Genomic DNA, 19,782 nt, shown 5'->3' with positions numbered 1-19,782 from the left:
ACAGGACATGTTCTATTTTTTTGCGGAAACGGAAGCTCGGATGCGTAAGTGCAGATGCGGAAGTGCGGATCCGCAAATGCGGACAGCACATTCTGGCACCATTGAAAATGAATGGGTCTGCATTTTGCAGAACGGATGCGGACCCATTTTGTGGACGTGTGAATGGACCCTAAAAGGAAGGCTGTCACCACTATTTAAGACTATTATCTGCAGTAATACATGAGTAGTACTTCACATAAGGAGCCCAGATAGACAGTCTTTATTTTCTACCTCCCCATTCCCCCACTGTCAGCACTCAAAGCAACGCTGAAATACACAGTCCGGACTGTTGTGCCCTGCTAACATAATGGAGAGGACTCCGATATTTCAGTGCAGCTTTAAATACTGAAAGCAGAGGAACGAGGGGCAGTACTAAAATAAAAAATTGTGATATGGACTCCTTGTCTTCCATAGTACTTTATTACTGCAGATAGGGGTGCCTTCATACATGGCAGAAAAATTCCACGACTGAAAATCAGTTCCATAATAGTCCAAGATAGTCCTACAGTAAAACATCCATATAATTAATGCCACCAGAGGTATAACGTAAAACTCTGTTCTCTCTGGGCCCTCCAAATTTCTGACATTATTCAAAGAACTGGTCTCCTCATATGGAACAGAGTGACATTTTGGGCACCCCTCACTAGGATCCCGTGAACCGTGTTAACCTACTGCTTCTGTGTAGATACAATAATAACCAATAAACACTACACCTTTTGTACCACTATAGTTGTTATTACCATATGTTTTGTCACTTTTTTCCAAATATTAGTGCCAATATTTCATCACATATTGGTAGTCATAACCGTTCTAGTTTAGATCCTGTTTCTAGTGGTCAAACTCTTTCACATTGAGGATATGTATGCTATAAATGTTTTACAGTAATCACACTGTATGTGTATACTGTACCATAATCTCCATGGCACTCCAGCGTGACGTCCCCCAGTACATGGCCATCCCTTGGTTAATTACGTAGGACATTGCTCTGACAATTTCTAAGTGACAAAGGAAAAATAGTTACAATGTAGGGTAATAGGACAGAAGTATATATTGTACTATGAGTAGAGAGAACCATTACACCCATGGATAGGAAGACCTGGGAAGAAAACATCATCGTTTGGTTGAGTAATGACATCCCTTCTGGTGTGGCCAGAAAGTACCGTCTTATCAGCACCTTGATATGCCACACCTGTCCAATATTCATGCCGTCTAATCAGCACCTTGATATGCCACACCTGTGAGGTGGGATGGATTATCTCGGCAAAGGAGAAGGACTCACTAACACAGATTTAGGGCTCGTTCACACGAACGTTTTTTACGTTTCGTATACGGACCGTTTTTTGTGTTCCGTATACCGTCCATATACGAAACCATTCATTTCAATGGTTCCGCAAAAAAAAGCGTATGTACTCCGTATGCATTCTGTTTCCGTATTTCCGTTCCGTTGAAAGAGAGAACATGTCCTATTATTGCCCGCAAATCACGTTCCGGGGCTCCATTCAAGTCAATGGGTCCGCAAAAAAACGGAACAGATACGGAAATGCATCCGTATGTCTTCTGTATCCGTTCCGTTTTTGCGGAACCATCTATTGAAAATGTTATGCCCAGCCCAATTTTTTCTATGTAATTACTGTATACTGTATATGCCATACGGAAAAACGGAACAGAAACGGAAACACAACGAGAACAAAAAAAACAGAACAACGGATCCGTGAAAAATGGCCCACAAAACACTGAAAAAGACATACGGTCGTGTGAGTAATGAGTTATTTTCCATTACACCTCAGGTCAGACCAGCAATCAGACCCCCAATGTTAATCAGACCTCAGCTCACAGCCCCAATCAGACCCCCAATGTTAATAAGACCTCAGATCAGAACCCCATGTCAGACATCATCCCCCAGCCACCAGTCCCCAATGTCAGCCACCAGACCCCCATGTCACATTTCTCCCCCTCCATGTCACATTTTTCCGCCCTCCCCCAGGGTGCGCCCTAAGGCGGCCGCTTGGTCTGCCTTATGGTAGCACCGGCCCTGACTGCAGGGTAGAGGAAACGATTGATTTTCCTGCAGAGAAATACGTTCATTCATGCAGACTGGTTGCAGAAGCCAGGGTGTTGCAATGCAGGTCTCATAGGGTAAATACCTCACACAGTACTGCGGGCTCTTCCACTGATACAAAAAAGTCTAAAAAGGTCTAAAAAGGATTTTGGTGCCTCGCATGACATGCACACATTATGAATATGATGTTTCAATATCAGGGATTATCAATATGTTATCATTAAAAATAATCAGTCATTGTGAGGTTTAGATGCAAGCTTGGCTTTGCTTGTTCTGCAGCAGATGCGATCTATTCAAGTGTCACCTAAACGCCTTGTGTTACATTAGAAAAAACTTTTTTTTTTTTTCCATGTCCCTGAACTATGTCTAAAGCTGCAGCTCAGCTAGTTTTATGCAAATGGAGAAAGGCTGCAATACCAGGCATAGCCTACGGTCAAAAGTGGAGCTGTTTTTGGGAGGGAAAAAAAAAGACCATTTTCATTTGATGTGTTGATGATGCAAAAAATGAAGGCTAGACAAGTAAACTATAGACATGTGGCCCCTTCTGCGGCGCTGTACAGACTTTGACATCACACTGTCCCCAATGGGGCTCACAATCTAAGTTCCCCATCAGTATGTCTTTGGAGTGTGGGAGGAAACCGGAGTATCCGGAGGAGACCCACACAAACACAGGGATAACATACAATCCATGCAGATGTTGTCCTTGGTCAGATTCAAACCTAGGACCCCAGCGGTGCAAGCCACCAGTGCTAACCACTGAGCCACCGCGCTCCTCTATGCAATCTTTTCCCTAGTGATAGAAGGTCTTTACACAGTCATGCAAAATGGGAGCAAAACCGAAAGTGTTGCGTTTATATTTTTGTTCAGTGTAATTAGAATGAAAAAACAAACAAAAAAAAACATAGGTTGTTATTCATTTGAACACTAGAGGGCAGTATTGTTACAAAGGGATTTCTGCACTATTCAGTCCATGATTGATAACATTTCTTGACACTTAGGGTGGGGATGGGAATGATATTAGGGAAGGTGTTATAAAGTATATATTTATATAATCTGTTTATTTGCATTTTATGGAAAGAAGAAAGATTATGGGGCACATAATGGCACCTGTGTTGCATTCGTGGTTTTCACGGACCCATAGACTATAATGGGCTTGAAGGATCCGTGAACTGACAAAATACAGCATGCATCCGTGCTAAAAACACGGACCCACAGACCATGCTAAGACACTGATGTGTGAATACACACATTAAAATGTATGAGGACGTGTGCTGTCCGTGGAGAACAGGAACAGCACCGTACGTGAAACACTGACGCGTGAATCAGGCTACACTGATTTTCAATTAAAAAAAGGTCTCTATAGAAAGCTAAACCCCTTTAGCACTGCTTAGAGATTTCTGATACTATAAACTGTCAGGTTTGCACAGGTAGGCTTGGACAGAGAATCCGTTGATTCTGTCAGTCTCCAGAAGAACGCTCTGAGTAAAGGCCATTTTCCATGGGCTGATAGTGTGGGCAGTTATCGTGGATGAGCGTTCGTACAAATGGTTATTCCCAATAATTACAGCAACCAGTCTGCTGATGACCAAGCAAAAGCACATAGACACCCTCTGAAATCATCATTTGCTGGAAGCACATAAATCTGTGTTTAACAGGGATGTGTGCCAGCAAACAATCTGTATAGGGATGAACAATCACAGCAGTGATCACTGGTCCGCATATATGGGAGATGATTGCTGCATGTAAATGATCAGGCAATTACTGGGAACATTTGGATTATTCCTGATAATTGCCTGGGCATCGACCCATGTAAAAGGTCTAACTATAGACAAACAACTCCTGTACAAACGATAAATAGACAAAAACCTAAATCTGCAAGAGATAAGAAAGAGGCTAACATCCTCAACTTAACTTCTGAGCTGTCTGCTCAAACTGTCTGTGTATAAGGGGTTACAACTCATACATAAAAAGACGTAAATGACTGCATATATACCCTTTTAAGAACACGTTCACTTATGTCATCTTGCTGCTTCCGTGTATTGTATATAAAATGGTATACTGTATTGTGCCCCAGTACTAACATCGGCCTTACTGCAATCAGAGTGTTTGTGTATGAAAAACTGTTGGGACTGTGTGCCAGAGATCTGTGCGAAGATAAACCTGGCCTGAGGTCCCTGTGAAGCTAACCATGACTTGTCAGAGTATAATTGTATGCTGAAGACGGTTCAGGTAATGAAATGTAACAATGTTCAAGCATATAGCACCACCTGGACTGAACTGCAACCACTGTGCGTACTGTGCCCTATCAAAGGGGCTGTAACCTTCAAGAGTTGTCGTGCCAATATTGTGAGAAAAAGACAAGTAAAATCTTCTGTTGAACTGTTGTGGTTTGCAATCGTTTCTTTTTTAGAGTTTTCCCCACTCAACCACCCTCTTTCATGTACTGTTCAGTTTTGGAAGCTGCTGCAGCCACTAATGGTGGTATTACACTGCCTGGCGAACGGGCAGTATGACTGCCGATGGATGAGAAAACATGGGGGCTCATCTGCACTGGCCTAATTATACAGGCCAATGCAAACAGAATGCTGGAGGTACGGTTCGTTCCTCCATTATTCTGTTCTTTTAATTATCAGTAGCATGTGCTGCCGATAATCGGGCATCTTTCGTCCTGATGAAAGATGCTGATCAACCAGTGAACAAGCTTCTTCTCATTCATGATCTGATCGATTATACGAGACAATTATCGGGGACAAGCGTTCTTATGAAGGCGGGTGGTCTAATAGGCTCTTAAGAGGAAACAATTTTCACACCTATAAACAACTGATAAGATTAGAAACTTCTCAACAGTTTCTCTTTTAAGACTGGAAGCTAACATATGTGTACATTCCTGACACCACTAGTCACGTAGGAGTGAGTATCACCAGAACGGGGCCGTGTGCAAGAATAATACACGACTTCCTCCATTTCCAATTGAAACACTACAGCACACTAGCACTTAGCATTCCATGTCCTACATCAACCTCAGAACAGCTGAGTGAAATTTCTAAATTCCATATTAAATCAGCTGGTCTTCAATAATAATATAAAATATATGACTTATGTGAGATGAGTACATGTAATATAGCTGTACTAAAATTATTTAAAGACAAGAAAAATATAAGATTAATGGCCATTTGAGAGTTTTGTTGGCCATTGTTTCATTGTACATGCAGATTTAGAGGATATCTCATTATCGTTCTCTCCAATATTCATTTTGTTAAGAAGAGTTAAAGAATATATAAATTATTGCTTTTATATCCACTTACTATCTCGAAGTTGCTCTTCCACTCTGGGACCCAGTTTTGTGAAGTGGCTCTCTTCAGAAATCCTACATACAGTGTGCCAACGTCACGTCCATCAGAATACTGGGGGTCTGATCTATGGACAGACACATCACTTCCACGGCCCTGGATGGGGCCAGAACTATTCGCCTCCCTGGTGAACGTGCAAACTCTGCACATGTGAAAGGGTGACAAATCGTTCTGACCCCATCCGCAGCACCTCTTCCCTCCTGGGCTTCAGAAGTGTTGTGCAGACACCTGAAGGATGTTACATAGGATTTCTGAAGAGAGGGTTCCAAAGTGGCCAATCCACGCAACTTCTAGACGGTAAGCATATTGGAAACTTTTTTCTGCAGGCAAGATATGATTAATTAAAGGGAACCTGTCGCCAGGATTTTGGGTATAGAGCTGAGGAAATGGGTTGCTAGATGGCCGCTAGCACATCCGCAATACCCAGTCCCCATAGCTCTGTGTGCTTTTATTGTGTAAAAACAACGATTTGATACATATGCAAATTAACCTGAGCTGAGTCCTGTCCCTGACTCATCTCACGTACAGGACTCATCTCAGGTTAATTTGCATATGTATCAAATAATTTTTTACACAATAAAAGCACACAGAGCTATGGGGACTGGGTATTGCGGATGTGCTAGCGGCCATCTAGCAACCCATTTCCTCAGCTCTGTACCCAAAATCCTGGTGACAGGTTCCCTTTAAGATCAGTTGAAGGGTCAGGGAAAAGGCCCAGAAAAGTCATTTTAAATCCACAACATATTTTTATTATATTATATATCCATTTGTTTCTAGAAACTGCCAGCAATCACCTGCTAAAAATAAAATCATATCCTGATTTAATTAATATACCCTTAGAGCTCGTTAACATATGAACACACAAGTGGTCTGACAGCCATAACATATCATGGACACTTACTATTTCAGACTAGATTTTGCCCTTGCAAACTTTACAGCCATTGCTAATCAAAGATGGTGCTTTACATTAACTCTTGTATTGGCAGTTGTATACATAAAACTATTTACAACCAATTTTGCTACTTTTAAAATGCAATCTGATCTAATCCCCACTTTTCAGTATATCTTATACCAACATATATGACACAGAGATGGATAATAGGAGAATACATGAAATGGTACACCCCTATGGATCTGGTTTTATGTTTAAATACTCTTCATGAATTAATTTTTATGAGCAAATATTATACTGTATATTGCAGCAACAGATATATATGTTTTATATTATTTGTAGATATAAAAGTCTTCTGACTGCAGCGGGCGTGGTATCATTCTTGCCCTTCGTTTTGTTTAAGCCATAAGGCACAGAGCCAACTACTTGTGTTGAAGCCATCAGATGGGCAGCTTCATTCCTATGAATTTATAATTGCCAACATCAAAGAAGCAAATGTAAGCAGAAGTGGCAAAGAAGATTAAGAAGAGTGACTAGTTTCCTGCACGCAGCTCTTCATCTTAGGGGTTGTGTTCAGGCTTTCATCACACAGATTCTGGAAGCTGCCAAGAAGACAGTTTGTTTGGGTCTTAGTAGAAGGCCTCATTTATTTTCCATATACTTGTGAACACGTCTTTTTTGGGGGAAAGTGAGAAATGACTGCCTTCACGTGATAAATAAATTCCTCTAAAAATGGTGCAGTACCCCCAAAACATTTGCATGGATGCTCTCTGCCTTGATGTGATACCTGAGCAGTCAGCAAGTAGCCATGAGGCCTCCCCTTATTTTGGAGGACCCCAGACAATTGGGGAGAATGACACAATGAATGAGTCAAGGTAACTATCATTTTAAAAAGTGTTCCTTTTTAGATTTTTTTGTTTTTATTGAAAATCTAGAGATATTGTCATTTTTCTGGTTTGTTGCAGCACATATTTTAAAAAAATAAGGCTATTTGTGAATGACGTGTACATATATAATACATTACAAGCCGTGAAGGTGTTATAATGTCCTGCATCTATGAATCACCGGCCCGCTGTTGGGTCAGAAGTATGCCTTCTTTAGAGCCGAGTACTGTACAAGGTGTGTTAGATCCCACTGCTCTTGGCTTCCTGATCTCCACACGTGCCTCGCTGATTTGGGGCAGAATAACACAGGAGCTGTCAGCAGTCCAGCCACGCAGCCAGAGAGGGTGAGATGCCCTTGTGAGAGCAGGGATTTGTAGCTGTCACTCATGCTTTGCTAAGAACTGCGAGCTGAGAAATGTAATAAATCCTGTGCTTGAGTCCCGGCCAATTGATTGTTCTGGCTGTGCCTGTTATCATGTCTGTTCACATTATCACATTATAGCTGGCTGTGAAGGCCTGCAACCGTGCACAAGTGTAAAATGCGCTGACCCTTTATACGGAAGCCAATCATCTGTCTCATCTTTAACAGTCCGTTACCTTATTCCAGACACCATGTATGTGTATCTCATGGGGGTTCTCTAAACTGAAAAGCATCATAAATGTGGACATGTGTATTCATCTTAAATATGTATTAACCCCCAAATTGGGTTTTTAATCCCCAGGATAGGCCATCTGTATCTGATCGGTGGATGTGCGACTCCTAGTACCCCCCATTAATCAGCTGTTTGAAGAGACCACAGAGCTCCGTGGAACACTGCAGCCGCTTCCTAGGCCAGTGGCGTCACTTTCATCGATCATGTGGCCTAGGAGCAGCTCAGTGCCATACAAGAGAATGAGGCTGAACTGCAATACCAAGCACAGCCACTATACAATGGACAGCACTGTGCTTGGTAAACTGCGAGCAGCGCTCACCAGGGCATCTCAGCCTCTTCAAACAGGGGTGTCAAGCGTCAGACCTCCACCGATCAGATATTGACGACCTACCAAGGATAGGTCATCAGTATTAAACACCTGCAAAATCCCTTTAAGTAACAAAATGTATTGGCCAACAATCTCCTGATTTTGGGGGAGAGAAGGATTGCGGATTTCTACATACCTGATATTTGAGAGATAATCCAGGGGAAATAGCTATCGGCCAACTGACTGTTCATGTTTTTGACAAGTTTTAGACTAATTGTTGAAGAATGGACTATGCTGGCACTTTAGATATTAAAGCGTACCAACACTTTCAGATAACTACTCAGAATATCACCTGGGGAATAACACCCCATCTAACCAGCATATACTTTTATCTTCCATTTTTAGCAGCTTTCTCCTCTTTAATCTCTCTCTAAGAGGGTAGGTGGGTAGTAGCTTTATGCCCATGGAGAAAGCAGGAGCTTCTGCTTCTTCCCCCTTCTCTTCTCCACAGACCTTGTACTGGGGCTTGTAATATGACCCTTCGTTGAGCGCGCAAGGTGAAAATGTTAGTTTAGGAAAGGTGGGAAAGAACTGATAACTGGAGAACAAGGTATTTTTCCCTGGTTAAATATATTACAAAAATTCTTACTATTGATTTATGGAAAGTTGTGTCAAAGTACAATGACCCTAAGAAGCTTCCTGTGAAACCAGGGCTCACGTGTTGTAAGATAAGGGAATGAGATTGCTAGCCTTCGTGAAGCATTCTGTATATAGTGGTGCAGAATAAAGCTGGCTATACTGTACATATAAGATCTTTCGCAGCATCCCATGCCCTTAGCTCCTGCGAGTACGGATTTTTATTTCATGCTTGGTGCAGCACCACATGGCGAATGCCGCTGCCACAGCTAAATATCTGGAGGTGGCAAGACCTAGCAGCCCAAAGGCACCCTTGCTATCAAGCTAAGCCCCCTGGCACTGGACCACCCCAACCTACGGGCACAGCACCACAACAAGAGCTGCTATGCAGCAGTATACATTAGTGTAGGGACCTACTCGAAAGAGGCCACCGTGATATGGTGAGTTGCATCTATGCACTTTGATCAAAACGTATACGAAGAGCCTCTTCCTCATGTCTATAAATTATGCTTAGCAGCAATAGAATAATGTTCATATTATCATGCTATTTGTCATTTGCCCCATCCCAAAAAATGTAATAAATAAATGATGAAAAAGTTGCATGTACCCCAAAATGATCACAATAAAAACTACAGCTCAAAACCCTCCAAAAAAAGAGCACTCACGCAAAACAATTAAAAATATGGGAGTCAGATTATGCAACACAAATCAATTTAAAAAAAAAAGCTTTTCATTTTTTCATTTGTAAAACATAATGAAAACCATTTCAATTTGGTACAGTTGTCTCGTAGACTAAGGTCATCATGTCATTTTTACCATGCAGCAAATGTCCTTAAAACAAAACCCCCCAAAACCCCCCCCCCCCCATTTTCCTTCTTTTTCACGCCACAAATATATTTTTTCTACAGCTTCACCATACATCATATGGAAAATTAAGTAGTGCCATGAAACAAATCCAACTAGTCCTGCAAAAAAAACTATTGTTTCCAAAATGGGTCTGGTCCTCAAGGGCTTAAAAACGCTAGAATATTTCACAGTGCATACCCCTGTATGAAAATCATGGTGGGAAAGTATTTACTTTGTACGCCAGTTTCCAGAGTGCAAATATTGGGCATTTTGGTGCATGTTCAGTTTTGTGCAAAAATCTGCCAATCAAAAAATGTATGGGGGCACAGTATGACGGCTAATTAGTGTGACAGTCAAAGTTCCCTGTCATACTGATTGGATTAGCATGCTGAGTGCCAATGCCAAGAATTTCGCTTCTCCTTACTCCCTGGAGGCATTATCTGATATTATCAGCGCCATCTCCTCCATATAGTATAGTAAGTCCAACTTCTCCCAGAAGAAAGTCAGCGATATCACTCAGCCGCTGACATGCCGCTTCTCTAAATTCCAAGCACCTGCAGATACTGATTAGGGGCTATACTAGTAAGGCCGGAGTCACATCACTGTTTAGGCTGCGTCCACATCTCCAGTTAACGTTTCCGGCATGCTGTTCTGGCATTCTGTCGTTCACTGGATCTGGCATTGCTGGATTCAACAGATCACTGCTGGATCCCTACTGACTAGAATGGGATCCGGCGCTTTCCGGCACAAATGCCAGGTTTCAGCCAGCCAAACACCACTTAGTGCAGAGTCGGCATTTTTGCCGAACGATCTCTAATGGAGATGTAAATGCAGCCTTAGCTTTCTGTTCTTCTAATCCATAAGGATCCGTTATTTTGAGCATCAGTTATGATCAGTTTGTGTCACTTCTGCATGCAGTATTTTTTTTTCTCCTGTCAAAAATAACTGATCTCTGATGGAAGTGACACCAACTGATGCTCAAAATAACAGATCCATTAGGCAATGATGTGAACCCTGCCTAAAGGCAGGTTTAGATGGGCTGATGGAGCGGCCGATGGTTGGGAAGGAAGCGTTCCTTCCCAATAGTCGGCTACTCGCTCAGTGAAGGAGACCGGAGCATTTACATGCGGTGATCTCCTTCACAGTAGGAGGACCAGGGATGGCTAATGCCATCGCTCGTCCACATATAGATTTATGGTTTCTGAGCAGCAAGTCGCTGCTTAGACCACGCAATCTGTTGCCCAGAAACTCTGATCGGTGGTGCCTGCACGTATTGCTTGTTCATCGCATTTATATGGCCAGACTATCGGGAGCGAGCGTTCACAGGAACAGTCATTCCCGATGATCTGGACAATTAATGGTTCATCTAAATCCACCTTAAGCCTCATGCACACGTCCGGCCTGGATTCCTGCTGAGTGCAGGAGCGCACGGCGTCATTGGTTGCTATGACGCCGTTCGCTTCTTGCCGCCGCCGCTGTACAGTAATACACTCGTTTAGATCATACTAGTGTATTACTGTACTGCAGTGGTGGCATGAAGAGCACGGCGTCATAGCAACCAATGGAATCCAGGCCGGTATCTCGCGGTCCATGTTCCACGGACGTGTGCATGAGGCTTTAAGGCTGTTTTCACACAGTCAGTATTTGCTCAGTGATTTCCATCAGTAATTGTGAGCCAAAACCAGGAGTGGAGACTACATAGAGATAAGAGATACTGGAAAGATCTGCACCTGTTCTGTGTTTTTGACCTGCACCTGCTTTTGGCTCAGTTACTGATGGAAATCACTGATCAAATACTGATTATGTGAAAGTAGCTTTAGCTTGGCATAGTAAGCAATAGCTTCTTCTTCATATCTGCAAATACAAGGTGGCAAAAAATAAAATAAATAATATGCAATAAACTAGTTAAAGGGGTTGTCCTACAAAAAATATTCTACAGTTTTCAAACCAGCACCTGGATCTGAATACTTTTGTAATTGAATGTAATTAAACATTTGGGCTATTCAATAAAATACTGTGTCTGTATAGCGCCTCCTGCTCTTTGTTCTCGTTCTTAGTTCTTTGTCCTGCTTACTGAGAAGGCCGCACATGCTCAGTTCTATCCTTCACCTGCCTCCTGAGCTGTGATAGGGAGAGCATGGACACGCCCCTTGGCTGCAGCAGAGAAGACACGCCCCTTGAGCTGTCAGCTTGATAGAAGTCTAGCAAAGCAATGGATGTATCCATGTGAGGTACAGGGCTGGTTCTAGCTTTGTTAGAGATTGTCATGTACTATATGATGTCTGATTTAAATTTTTTACATTAGTCATGGGACAACCCCTTTAAGTGAGTGCACTAGTATGATGCATAGTTAATAACAGTCTAGGTGAGCTGTGTTTGTGGGATGCATTGCTATCATTCTACATCCCTCCTTCCAGCTTCAGTCAGCATATTTGGTGTGTTCTCATGCGCCCCCTGTTATAGGTATCTCCAGCGACTCCTTTGCATGTATAGTATTAGTATTCTGAGGTTTTTTGTCAGGATAATTGTATTTGTTCCTGAAAGGATAAGGAAGACGTCGCCATTGAGCAGCCCCTGACACAGCGGTCCTCCAGCATTACGAGGACTAGTGCAATCATTTGTCATGCTTTCAGCCAAAAGATTAATGTGTAAGCATTTGGGTGGATGACACAAGTTATCAGCTTCAATTTGTCCCCTTCAGCGCACATGCACAAAAAAGGCTTGGAATGCTGCTCAACTCTTGGCGTTTTCTCGCTTGCGCATTCTGTCTGACAGCAGAAAGCCTGGGTTGTTATGGATTGTGTGATATAAAGCAGCCCAACACCAACCCACATACTGTACGGAGGAGAAGCTGCTGCTTTAACCAGATCAATTCTCAGCATTTTGCTTCCTTTTACTCCCATCTACATTTATCACAGCCGGGGAGATGTTACAGGAGTCCTCCTGAAATGCTGAGACGTGACGGATGTGATTTGGGGTATGGAGATTATACACTTCAATCCATGGGGGTTGATTTTCAAACCTAGGAGCTGATGAGGAAGTAATAGAAACGAGTCCGGAAAGTTCAGTACTGAAGTATTTTAAGACCTCATGCAAATGAACGTCGTGTGTTTTGCGGTCCGCAAATTGTGGATCCGCAAAACACAAATGGTGTCCGTGTGTGTTCTGCAATTTGCGGAACAGCCCGGACAGCCATTAATATAACTGCCTATTGTTGTCCGCAAAACGGACAAGAATAGGACAGGTTATATTATTATTTTTTTGCAGACCACGGAACGGAGCAATGGATGCGGACAGCACACGGAGTGTTGTCCGCATCTTTTGCGGCCCCATGGAAGTGTATGGATCCGCATCCAATCCACAAAAACTGCGGCTCAGTTACGGACCAAAACAACGTTCACGTGCATGAGGCCTAAGGTGCCCTGGTGCTGGGCTCCTGAGATTTTTTTTCGGCTTTGCTTCAAAAAGATCAGTAATATCTGTAATACACTGAGCTTACCAGACAACATACATTGCAGGTCTGGATTCTGCTAATGCTGCAGTGCAGTAAAGGATTCCGAATGGAATGAGAAAACAGACTGAAGCATTTTGTCGCAGTTTTACTACAAGACTTAGGGCACATCTGTCAGCAGACTTGTACCTATGACACTGGCTGACCCGTTACATGTGCGCTTGTCAGCTGAAGGCATCTGTGTTGGTCCCATGTTCATATGTGCCCATATTACTGAGAAAAATGAAATTTTTATATATGCAAATAAGGCTCTAGGAGCAATGGGGGTGTTGTTGTTAGTCCTAGAGCAGGCATGCTAAACATGCAGCCCTCCAGCTGTTGGAAAACTACAACTCCCATAATTCCCGGACAGCCTACAGCTATCAGCCTACAGAAGGGCATGGTGGGAGTTGTAGTTTTACAACAGCATGTTGAGCTGTCTCTGCAACTACCGAGCCCTCTACCCACACTGTGCCCCGTCACAGTAGTTATCCCTTCATTGTGCCCTCACAGTAGTTATGCCCTCTTTGTGCCCCCTCACAATAATTATGCCTCATCTGTGCCTCTTCAGAGTATGCCCTCATTGTGCCCCCCCACAGTAGATATGCCCTCTCTGTGCCCCTATAACAGTTTGTTATGCCCTTTCACAGTGGGTATGCCCTGTGCCCCCATAACAGTCGTAAAAAAAGTTTGATTGCAACAATTTAAATCTGTGTGCCTCAATTTTCGCTATGTGTACATTGGCTGTTCCCAGCCCTTGATTGGCACCAGAGACTACTGAATTGAGTGCGGTTCTCCATTCTACTGCTTGCAGGGCTGAATGGTGAAGCAGGGAGCAGAGGAGGTGCATCGGCCTGGAGGAGGAAAGGAGCGCGAGGAACTGAGCAGTCAGTAAGTGAGAGGACCGCCAGCTCCCCAGCACTCTAGCAATGACAGCTTTCATCTGTATTGAGGGAAGCGCCCATTGCATCCGGCACCCCTGACAGCTGGCACCCAGGGCGGACTGTCTCCACCTTGGCAAGCCTCTGACTATGGGGCAGATTTACTAATCTGGTCTATAAAGTACACAGCATGAACTTTTATCAGACTGGCTAAGCATCTAACACATTTATTATATAGGCTCAGGCTGGATAATACATTTGGTGCGCGGCTAACTTTATTCCACCTATTGGTTGTCTTAGGCTAGGGTCACATCCAGTTAACAGCGGTATTTTGTCCAGCAGAATACTGGAAACCCAGCGGATTTGGGGACCTATTCAAGTTTCCCCTAAAGTAGGGAAAATTGTCTTCTATCTCACAGTTTTATTTTTTCCTTCCTCTGGATCAACTTGCAGGATAAGGCTACTTTCACACTAGCGTTCGTCGGTCCGCTCGTGAGCTCCGTTTGAAGGAGCTCACGAGTGGACCCAAACGCAGCCGTCCAGCCCTGATGCAGTCTGAATGGATGCGGATCCGCTCAGACTGCATCAGTCTGGCGGCGTTCAGCCTCCGCTCCGCTCGCCTCCGCACGGACAGGCGGACAGCTGAATGCTGCTTGCAGCGTTCGGGTGTCCGCCTGGCCGTGCGGAGGCGTGCGGATCCGTTCAGACTTACAATGTAAGTCAATGGGAATGGATCCGCTTGAAGATGTCACCATATGGCTCAATCTTCAAGCGGATCCGTCCCCCATTGACTTTACATTGAAAGTCTGAACGGATCCACGCAGGCTACTTGCGCACTTGCGAATTTTTTTAAAGTTATTAATGCAGACGGATCCGTACTGAACAGAGCCTCCGTCTGCATTAATATGAGCGGATCCGTTCAGAACGGATCCGCCCGAACGCTAGTGTGAAAGTAGCCTAACAGGCCGAACTGGATGGACAAATGTCTTTTTTCGGCCCTATAAACTTAATTTGTTAATATGTAACTCTTTGGCAGAGAACTGAATAATTTCAGTCATTACGCCACTGTTTAGGTGTGAAGACTGTTGTGTTCCTCAGTATCAGTGGCGTCGCCAGGAAGGGGGCCAGAGGGGGCCACGGCCCCCCCAACATCATGCTGGGCCCCCCCATGTGCCCCCCCAACTAAAATGCGCCCCCCGTCCCTGCTGCCAGCAGCATTCACTTGACTGATCCGAGTTCAGCTCAGCTCAGTCACAGTCTCTCTCTCACCTCACGCTGCTGGCAGCAGGGACGCAGGGAGCCGGAGCCTGAGGGAGGGACGGGGAGGAGCGTAATATGATCTCAGAGTGGAGGCTGCTTCTGCCAGCCCCACCCCTCCCCGCCCACCAACCAATCACCGACCAGAGCTGAGGGGGCAAGGCAAGCACAGCACACCAGCAGCTCTGACTCAAGTCGTCTGAGTCACACAAGTGCAGGGAGTCTAAGAATAGAAAGGAATCGAATGAGTCACAAGTTAAAAGAATCTAAAGATCCGACTTAGTTTGTGACTCATTCGATTCATTGAGTTAAAAGAGCCGTGAGAGGGTAGAACAGGTAAGGCTACTTTCACACTTGCGCTTGATCGGATCCGTTCTGAACGGATCCGCTCATATTAATGCAGACGGAGGCTCCGTTCAGTACGGATCCGTCTGCATTAATAACTTAGAAAAAATTCTAAGTGTGAAAGCAGCCTGAGCGGATCCGTTCAGACTTTCAATGTAAAGTCAATGGGGGACGGATCCGCTTGAAGATTGAGCCATATGGTGACCTCTTCAAGCGGATCCGTTCCCATTGACTTACATTGTAAGTCTGAACGGATCCGCTCGCCTCCGCACGGCCAGGCGGACAGCTGAACGCTGCAAGCAGCGTTCAGCTGTCCGCCTGTCCGTGCGGAGGCGAGCGGAGCGGAGGCTGAACGCCGCCAGACTGATGCAGTCTGAGCGGATCCGCTCCATTCAGACTGCATCAGGGCTGGACGGAGGCGTTTGGGTCCGCTCGTGAGCTCCTTCAAACGGAGCTCACGAGCGGACCGACGAACGCTAGTGTGAAAGTAGCCTTACACTGAGGCTGAGGCTGCTTTTGTTGCAGCAGTGATAAGATTAAGGGACAGGAGAAGTGACAGATGACACAAGAGTTTAGATTACAGGTTGAATTAAATTAACCCTTTAGAATCAAATTGGCTTCTCAGGAGATATATATGTTAAAGACATCTCATTCAGTAGCTATATAACTAAGGGCCCTTTCACACTTGCGTTGTCCGGATCCGGCGTGTACTCCACTTGCCGGAGGTACACGCCGGATCCGGAAAAACGCAAGTGTACTGAAAGCATTTGAAGACGGATCCGTCTTCAAAATGCTTTCAGTGTTACTATGGCAGCCAGGACGCTATTAAAGTCCCGGTTGCCATAGTAGTAGTGGGGAGCGGGGGAGCAGTATACTTACAGTCCGTGCGGCTCCCGGGGCGCTCCAGAATGACGTCAGAGCGCCCCATGCGCATGGATGATGTGTACATGCGATCACGTCATCCATGCGCCTGGGGCGCCCTGACGTCACTCTGGAGCGCCCCGGGAGCCGCACGGACGGTAAGTATGCCGCTCCCCGCTGCACTTTACCATGGCTGCCAGGACTTTAGCGTCCCGGCATCCATGGTAACCATTCAGAAAAAGCTAAACGTCGTATCCGGCAATGCGCCGAAACGACGTTTAGCTTAAGGCCGGATCCGGATCAATGCCTTTCAATGGGCATTAATTCCGGATCCGGCCTTGCGGCAAGTCTTCAGGATTTTTGGCCGGAGCAAAAAGTACTGCATGCTGCGGTATTTTCTCCAGCCAAAAAACGTTCCGTTCCGGAACGGAAGACAACCTGATGCATCCTGAACGGATTTCTCTCCATTCAGAATGCATTAGGATAAAACTGATCAGGATTCTTCCGGAATAGAGCCCCGACGACGGAACTCTATGCCGGATCCTGACAACGCAAGTGTGAAAGGGGCCTAAGGGTGGGTTCACATCACCTTTATGGATTGTACTGTCAGTGTCAGACTGTTGTCACTGTGGGTAACAATGCACAACAGACAACAATTCACATTGCACACCACAGTGACAGCTTCTGACTCCTGTCTGACTCCTGAGTCCTCCTGTCCGGCGTCAGCCTCAGCTTCCCTTTACTATAATAAATCACTCAATACTAGTAATCAGAGTTCAGAGAGAGCTGAAGAAGACGAGCCGACTGCACTGAGTCAGCAGCGCAGCAAGTAGTGAGTGAATCGAATGTATCAAGCATCTGCGCATGCGCACCGGCACCTAGAGTCTTCGGTTCACTTGCGAGTCAGCTCAGCAGTCTGACTCACCAAGTGAACCGAAGATCCGATTCATGAATCGGTTCATTTGAATGAGCTGATTCAAATGAACCGATTCACCTAAAAGATCCGAACTTCCCATCACTAAGCGGCGGTGCAGGGGAGGGAGAGGCGTGTCCCTTCCCCTTGCTCTGATAGGCTGCAGGCACTAGACCGGCAGCCTATCAGAGGCCGGCGCAGGCGCGCGATGATGTCATCGCGCCGCCTGAGCCATACAGCGTGGGACACAGGCCAGAAGAGGCCTGCATCGCATCGCTGACACTGAGGTAAGTATAATTTTTTTTTTTTTTTTTTTTTACAATAGTGATACCTGGGGGGGGGGGGGGAGGGGGACTTACCTAATAATGGCACATGATGGGGGGGCTTACTTAATAATGGCACATTGGGGGGGACTTACTTAATGATGGCACATTGGGGGGGACTTACTTAATAATGGCACATGAAGGGGGGGTACTTACTTAATAATGGCACATGATGGGGGGGCCTTAATACTGGCACATGATGGGGGGGCTTAATACTGGCACATGATGGGGGGGACCTAATACTGGCACATGATGGGGGGACCTAATACTGGCACATGATGGGGGGCTTATTACTGGCACATGATGGGGGGCTTATTACTGGCACGTAATGTGGGTCTTATTACTGGCACGTGGAGTCATCTACGGGGGCACTAAGAAGGGGTAATTTATACTTGCAAAATTATGGGGGACATTGAGGGCATCTACTGGGGCATTTTATACTGGTACATTATGGGGGCACTAGGAGGAAGGGGGAGAGGAGCACTATGGGGCATTTACTGGGGGCACTATATAGGGGTATTTTATACTGGCACATTATGGGGGACATTAGCTCAACTGGGGGCATAAGGGGGTATTTTTTGCATTGTCACATTATAAGGAGAATTATTACTACCGGGGGGCATTATGGTGGGCTTTATTACTCCCACATGGTATGACCCCTAGTAGCAGCACCAGCCTCTCCCTGCTCTGCTATTCCTCTGCCTCTTCTCCAAATCCTTATTATGAAATCTTTCTCATTAGGATAAAACACATCAGCTCCGCCGAGCCCCCGGCCAAAGTGTGGAAGTGGCGTCCGAGACCCCCAAGGGCCAAGCCAAGTAACTGTAAGTGTTCATGTCAAATATGTTTGTTATACACATATAGCCTACACTGTGCCCCACAATATACAGTATACCGCCACGCTGTGCCCCACAATATATAGTATACCGGTACACTGTGCAGTCTGTTCTATAAGCACCCTTGTTCTGTGGCGGTGGACAGAAAATAATCTGGAAGTGACCCTCCCGAGACCAGGTTCTGGATCCGCCACTGGATCGCTCACAGGAGTGTACATTTCTTCTAAACTGTAATCCGTATCCTCTGACCTGCAGAAATCAGCACTCGCTCGATAAGAACTAACAGGCAGGACCTGTAGGCTGTAGCCTGGCCCTGTTTCCGAAGCTAGCCGAGTGGTGTAAGGTTAAGGTACTAGTAGAGATGAGCGGCCGCTTAATCCTGATTTAAAGTTAAAGTTACTGCAGGATATGGATTACGGTTTAGAAATGTCAAATGTACACTCCTGTGAGTGGCGGGGAGGGGGATCTGTGGATGACACTGTTATGGAGGGGGAAATGGGGATGACACTGTCATGGGGTGGATCTGTGGATGACACATATAGCATAAGATGCTATACATTACATGGTATGTGGCATCCACAGATCCCCCCCATAGCAGTGTCATCCACAGACAGCTGGACTTTTCTTCCCTGTTGCGGTTTTAGGTATTGGGTAAAGTATCGCAGCATTTCTAAGGCCCCTTTCACACGGGCGAGTTTTCCGTGCGGGTGCGATGCGTGCGGTGAACGCATTGCACCCGTACTGAATCCTGACCCATTCATTTCTATGGGGCTGTGCACACGAGCGGTGATTTTCACGCATCACTTATGCGTTGCGTGAAAATCGCAGCATGCTCCTCTTTGTGCGTTTTTCACGTAATGCAGGCCCTATAGAAATGAATGGGGTTGCGTGAAAATCGCATGCATCCGCAAGCAAGTGCGGATGCGGTGCGATTTTCACGCATGGGTTCTAGGTGACAGTCTATTCACTGTATTATTTTCCCTTATAACATGGTTATAAGGGAAAATAATAGCATTCTGAATACAGGAATGCTTAGTATAATAGTGCTGGAAGGGTTAAAAATAATAAAAAAGTTAACTCACCTTCTCCTCTTGTTCGCGTAGAGGCCGGTCTGTTCTTTAGCTGTGGCTGAAGGACCTTTGATGACGTCAGATCACATGCTCCATCACCACTGGTGATGGACCATGTGATTGGAGCATGTGATCTGACG

At 45.2% G+C, this 19,782-nt stretch overlaps 1 protein-coding gene across 2 annotated transcripts in view; it reads right to left on the bottom strand.

Moving 5' to 3' along the window:
- Positions 1 to 19,782, bottom strand: part of KCNAB1 (potassium voltage-gated channel subfamily A regulatory beta subunit 1) — a 368,816-nt gene that overhangs the window by 15,542 nt on the left and 333,492 nt on the right. For both annotated transcript variants that reach the window (XM_044291952.1, XM_044291953.1), the window contains exon 9: positions 949 to 1,034. In XM_044291952.1, the coding sequence (XP_044147887.1) occupies positions 949 to 1,034 (86 nt within the window). The remainder of the gene's footprint in view (positions 1 to 948; positions 1,035 to 19,782) is intronic.

The sequence above is a fragment of the Bufo gargarizans genome, chromosome 4 (genome assembly GCF_014858855.1).
Source record: "Bufo gargarizans isolate SCDJY-AF-19 chromosome 4, ASM1485885v1, whole genome shotgun sequence".
NCBI classification, from domain to species: Eukaryota; Metazoa; Chordata; class Amphibia; order Anura; family Bufonidae; genus Bufo; species Bufo gargarizans.
This window is presented reverse-complemented; position numbering and strand designations above follow the sequence as displayed.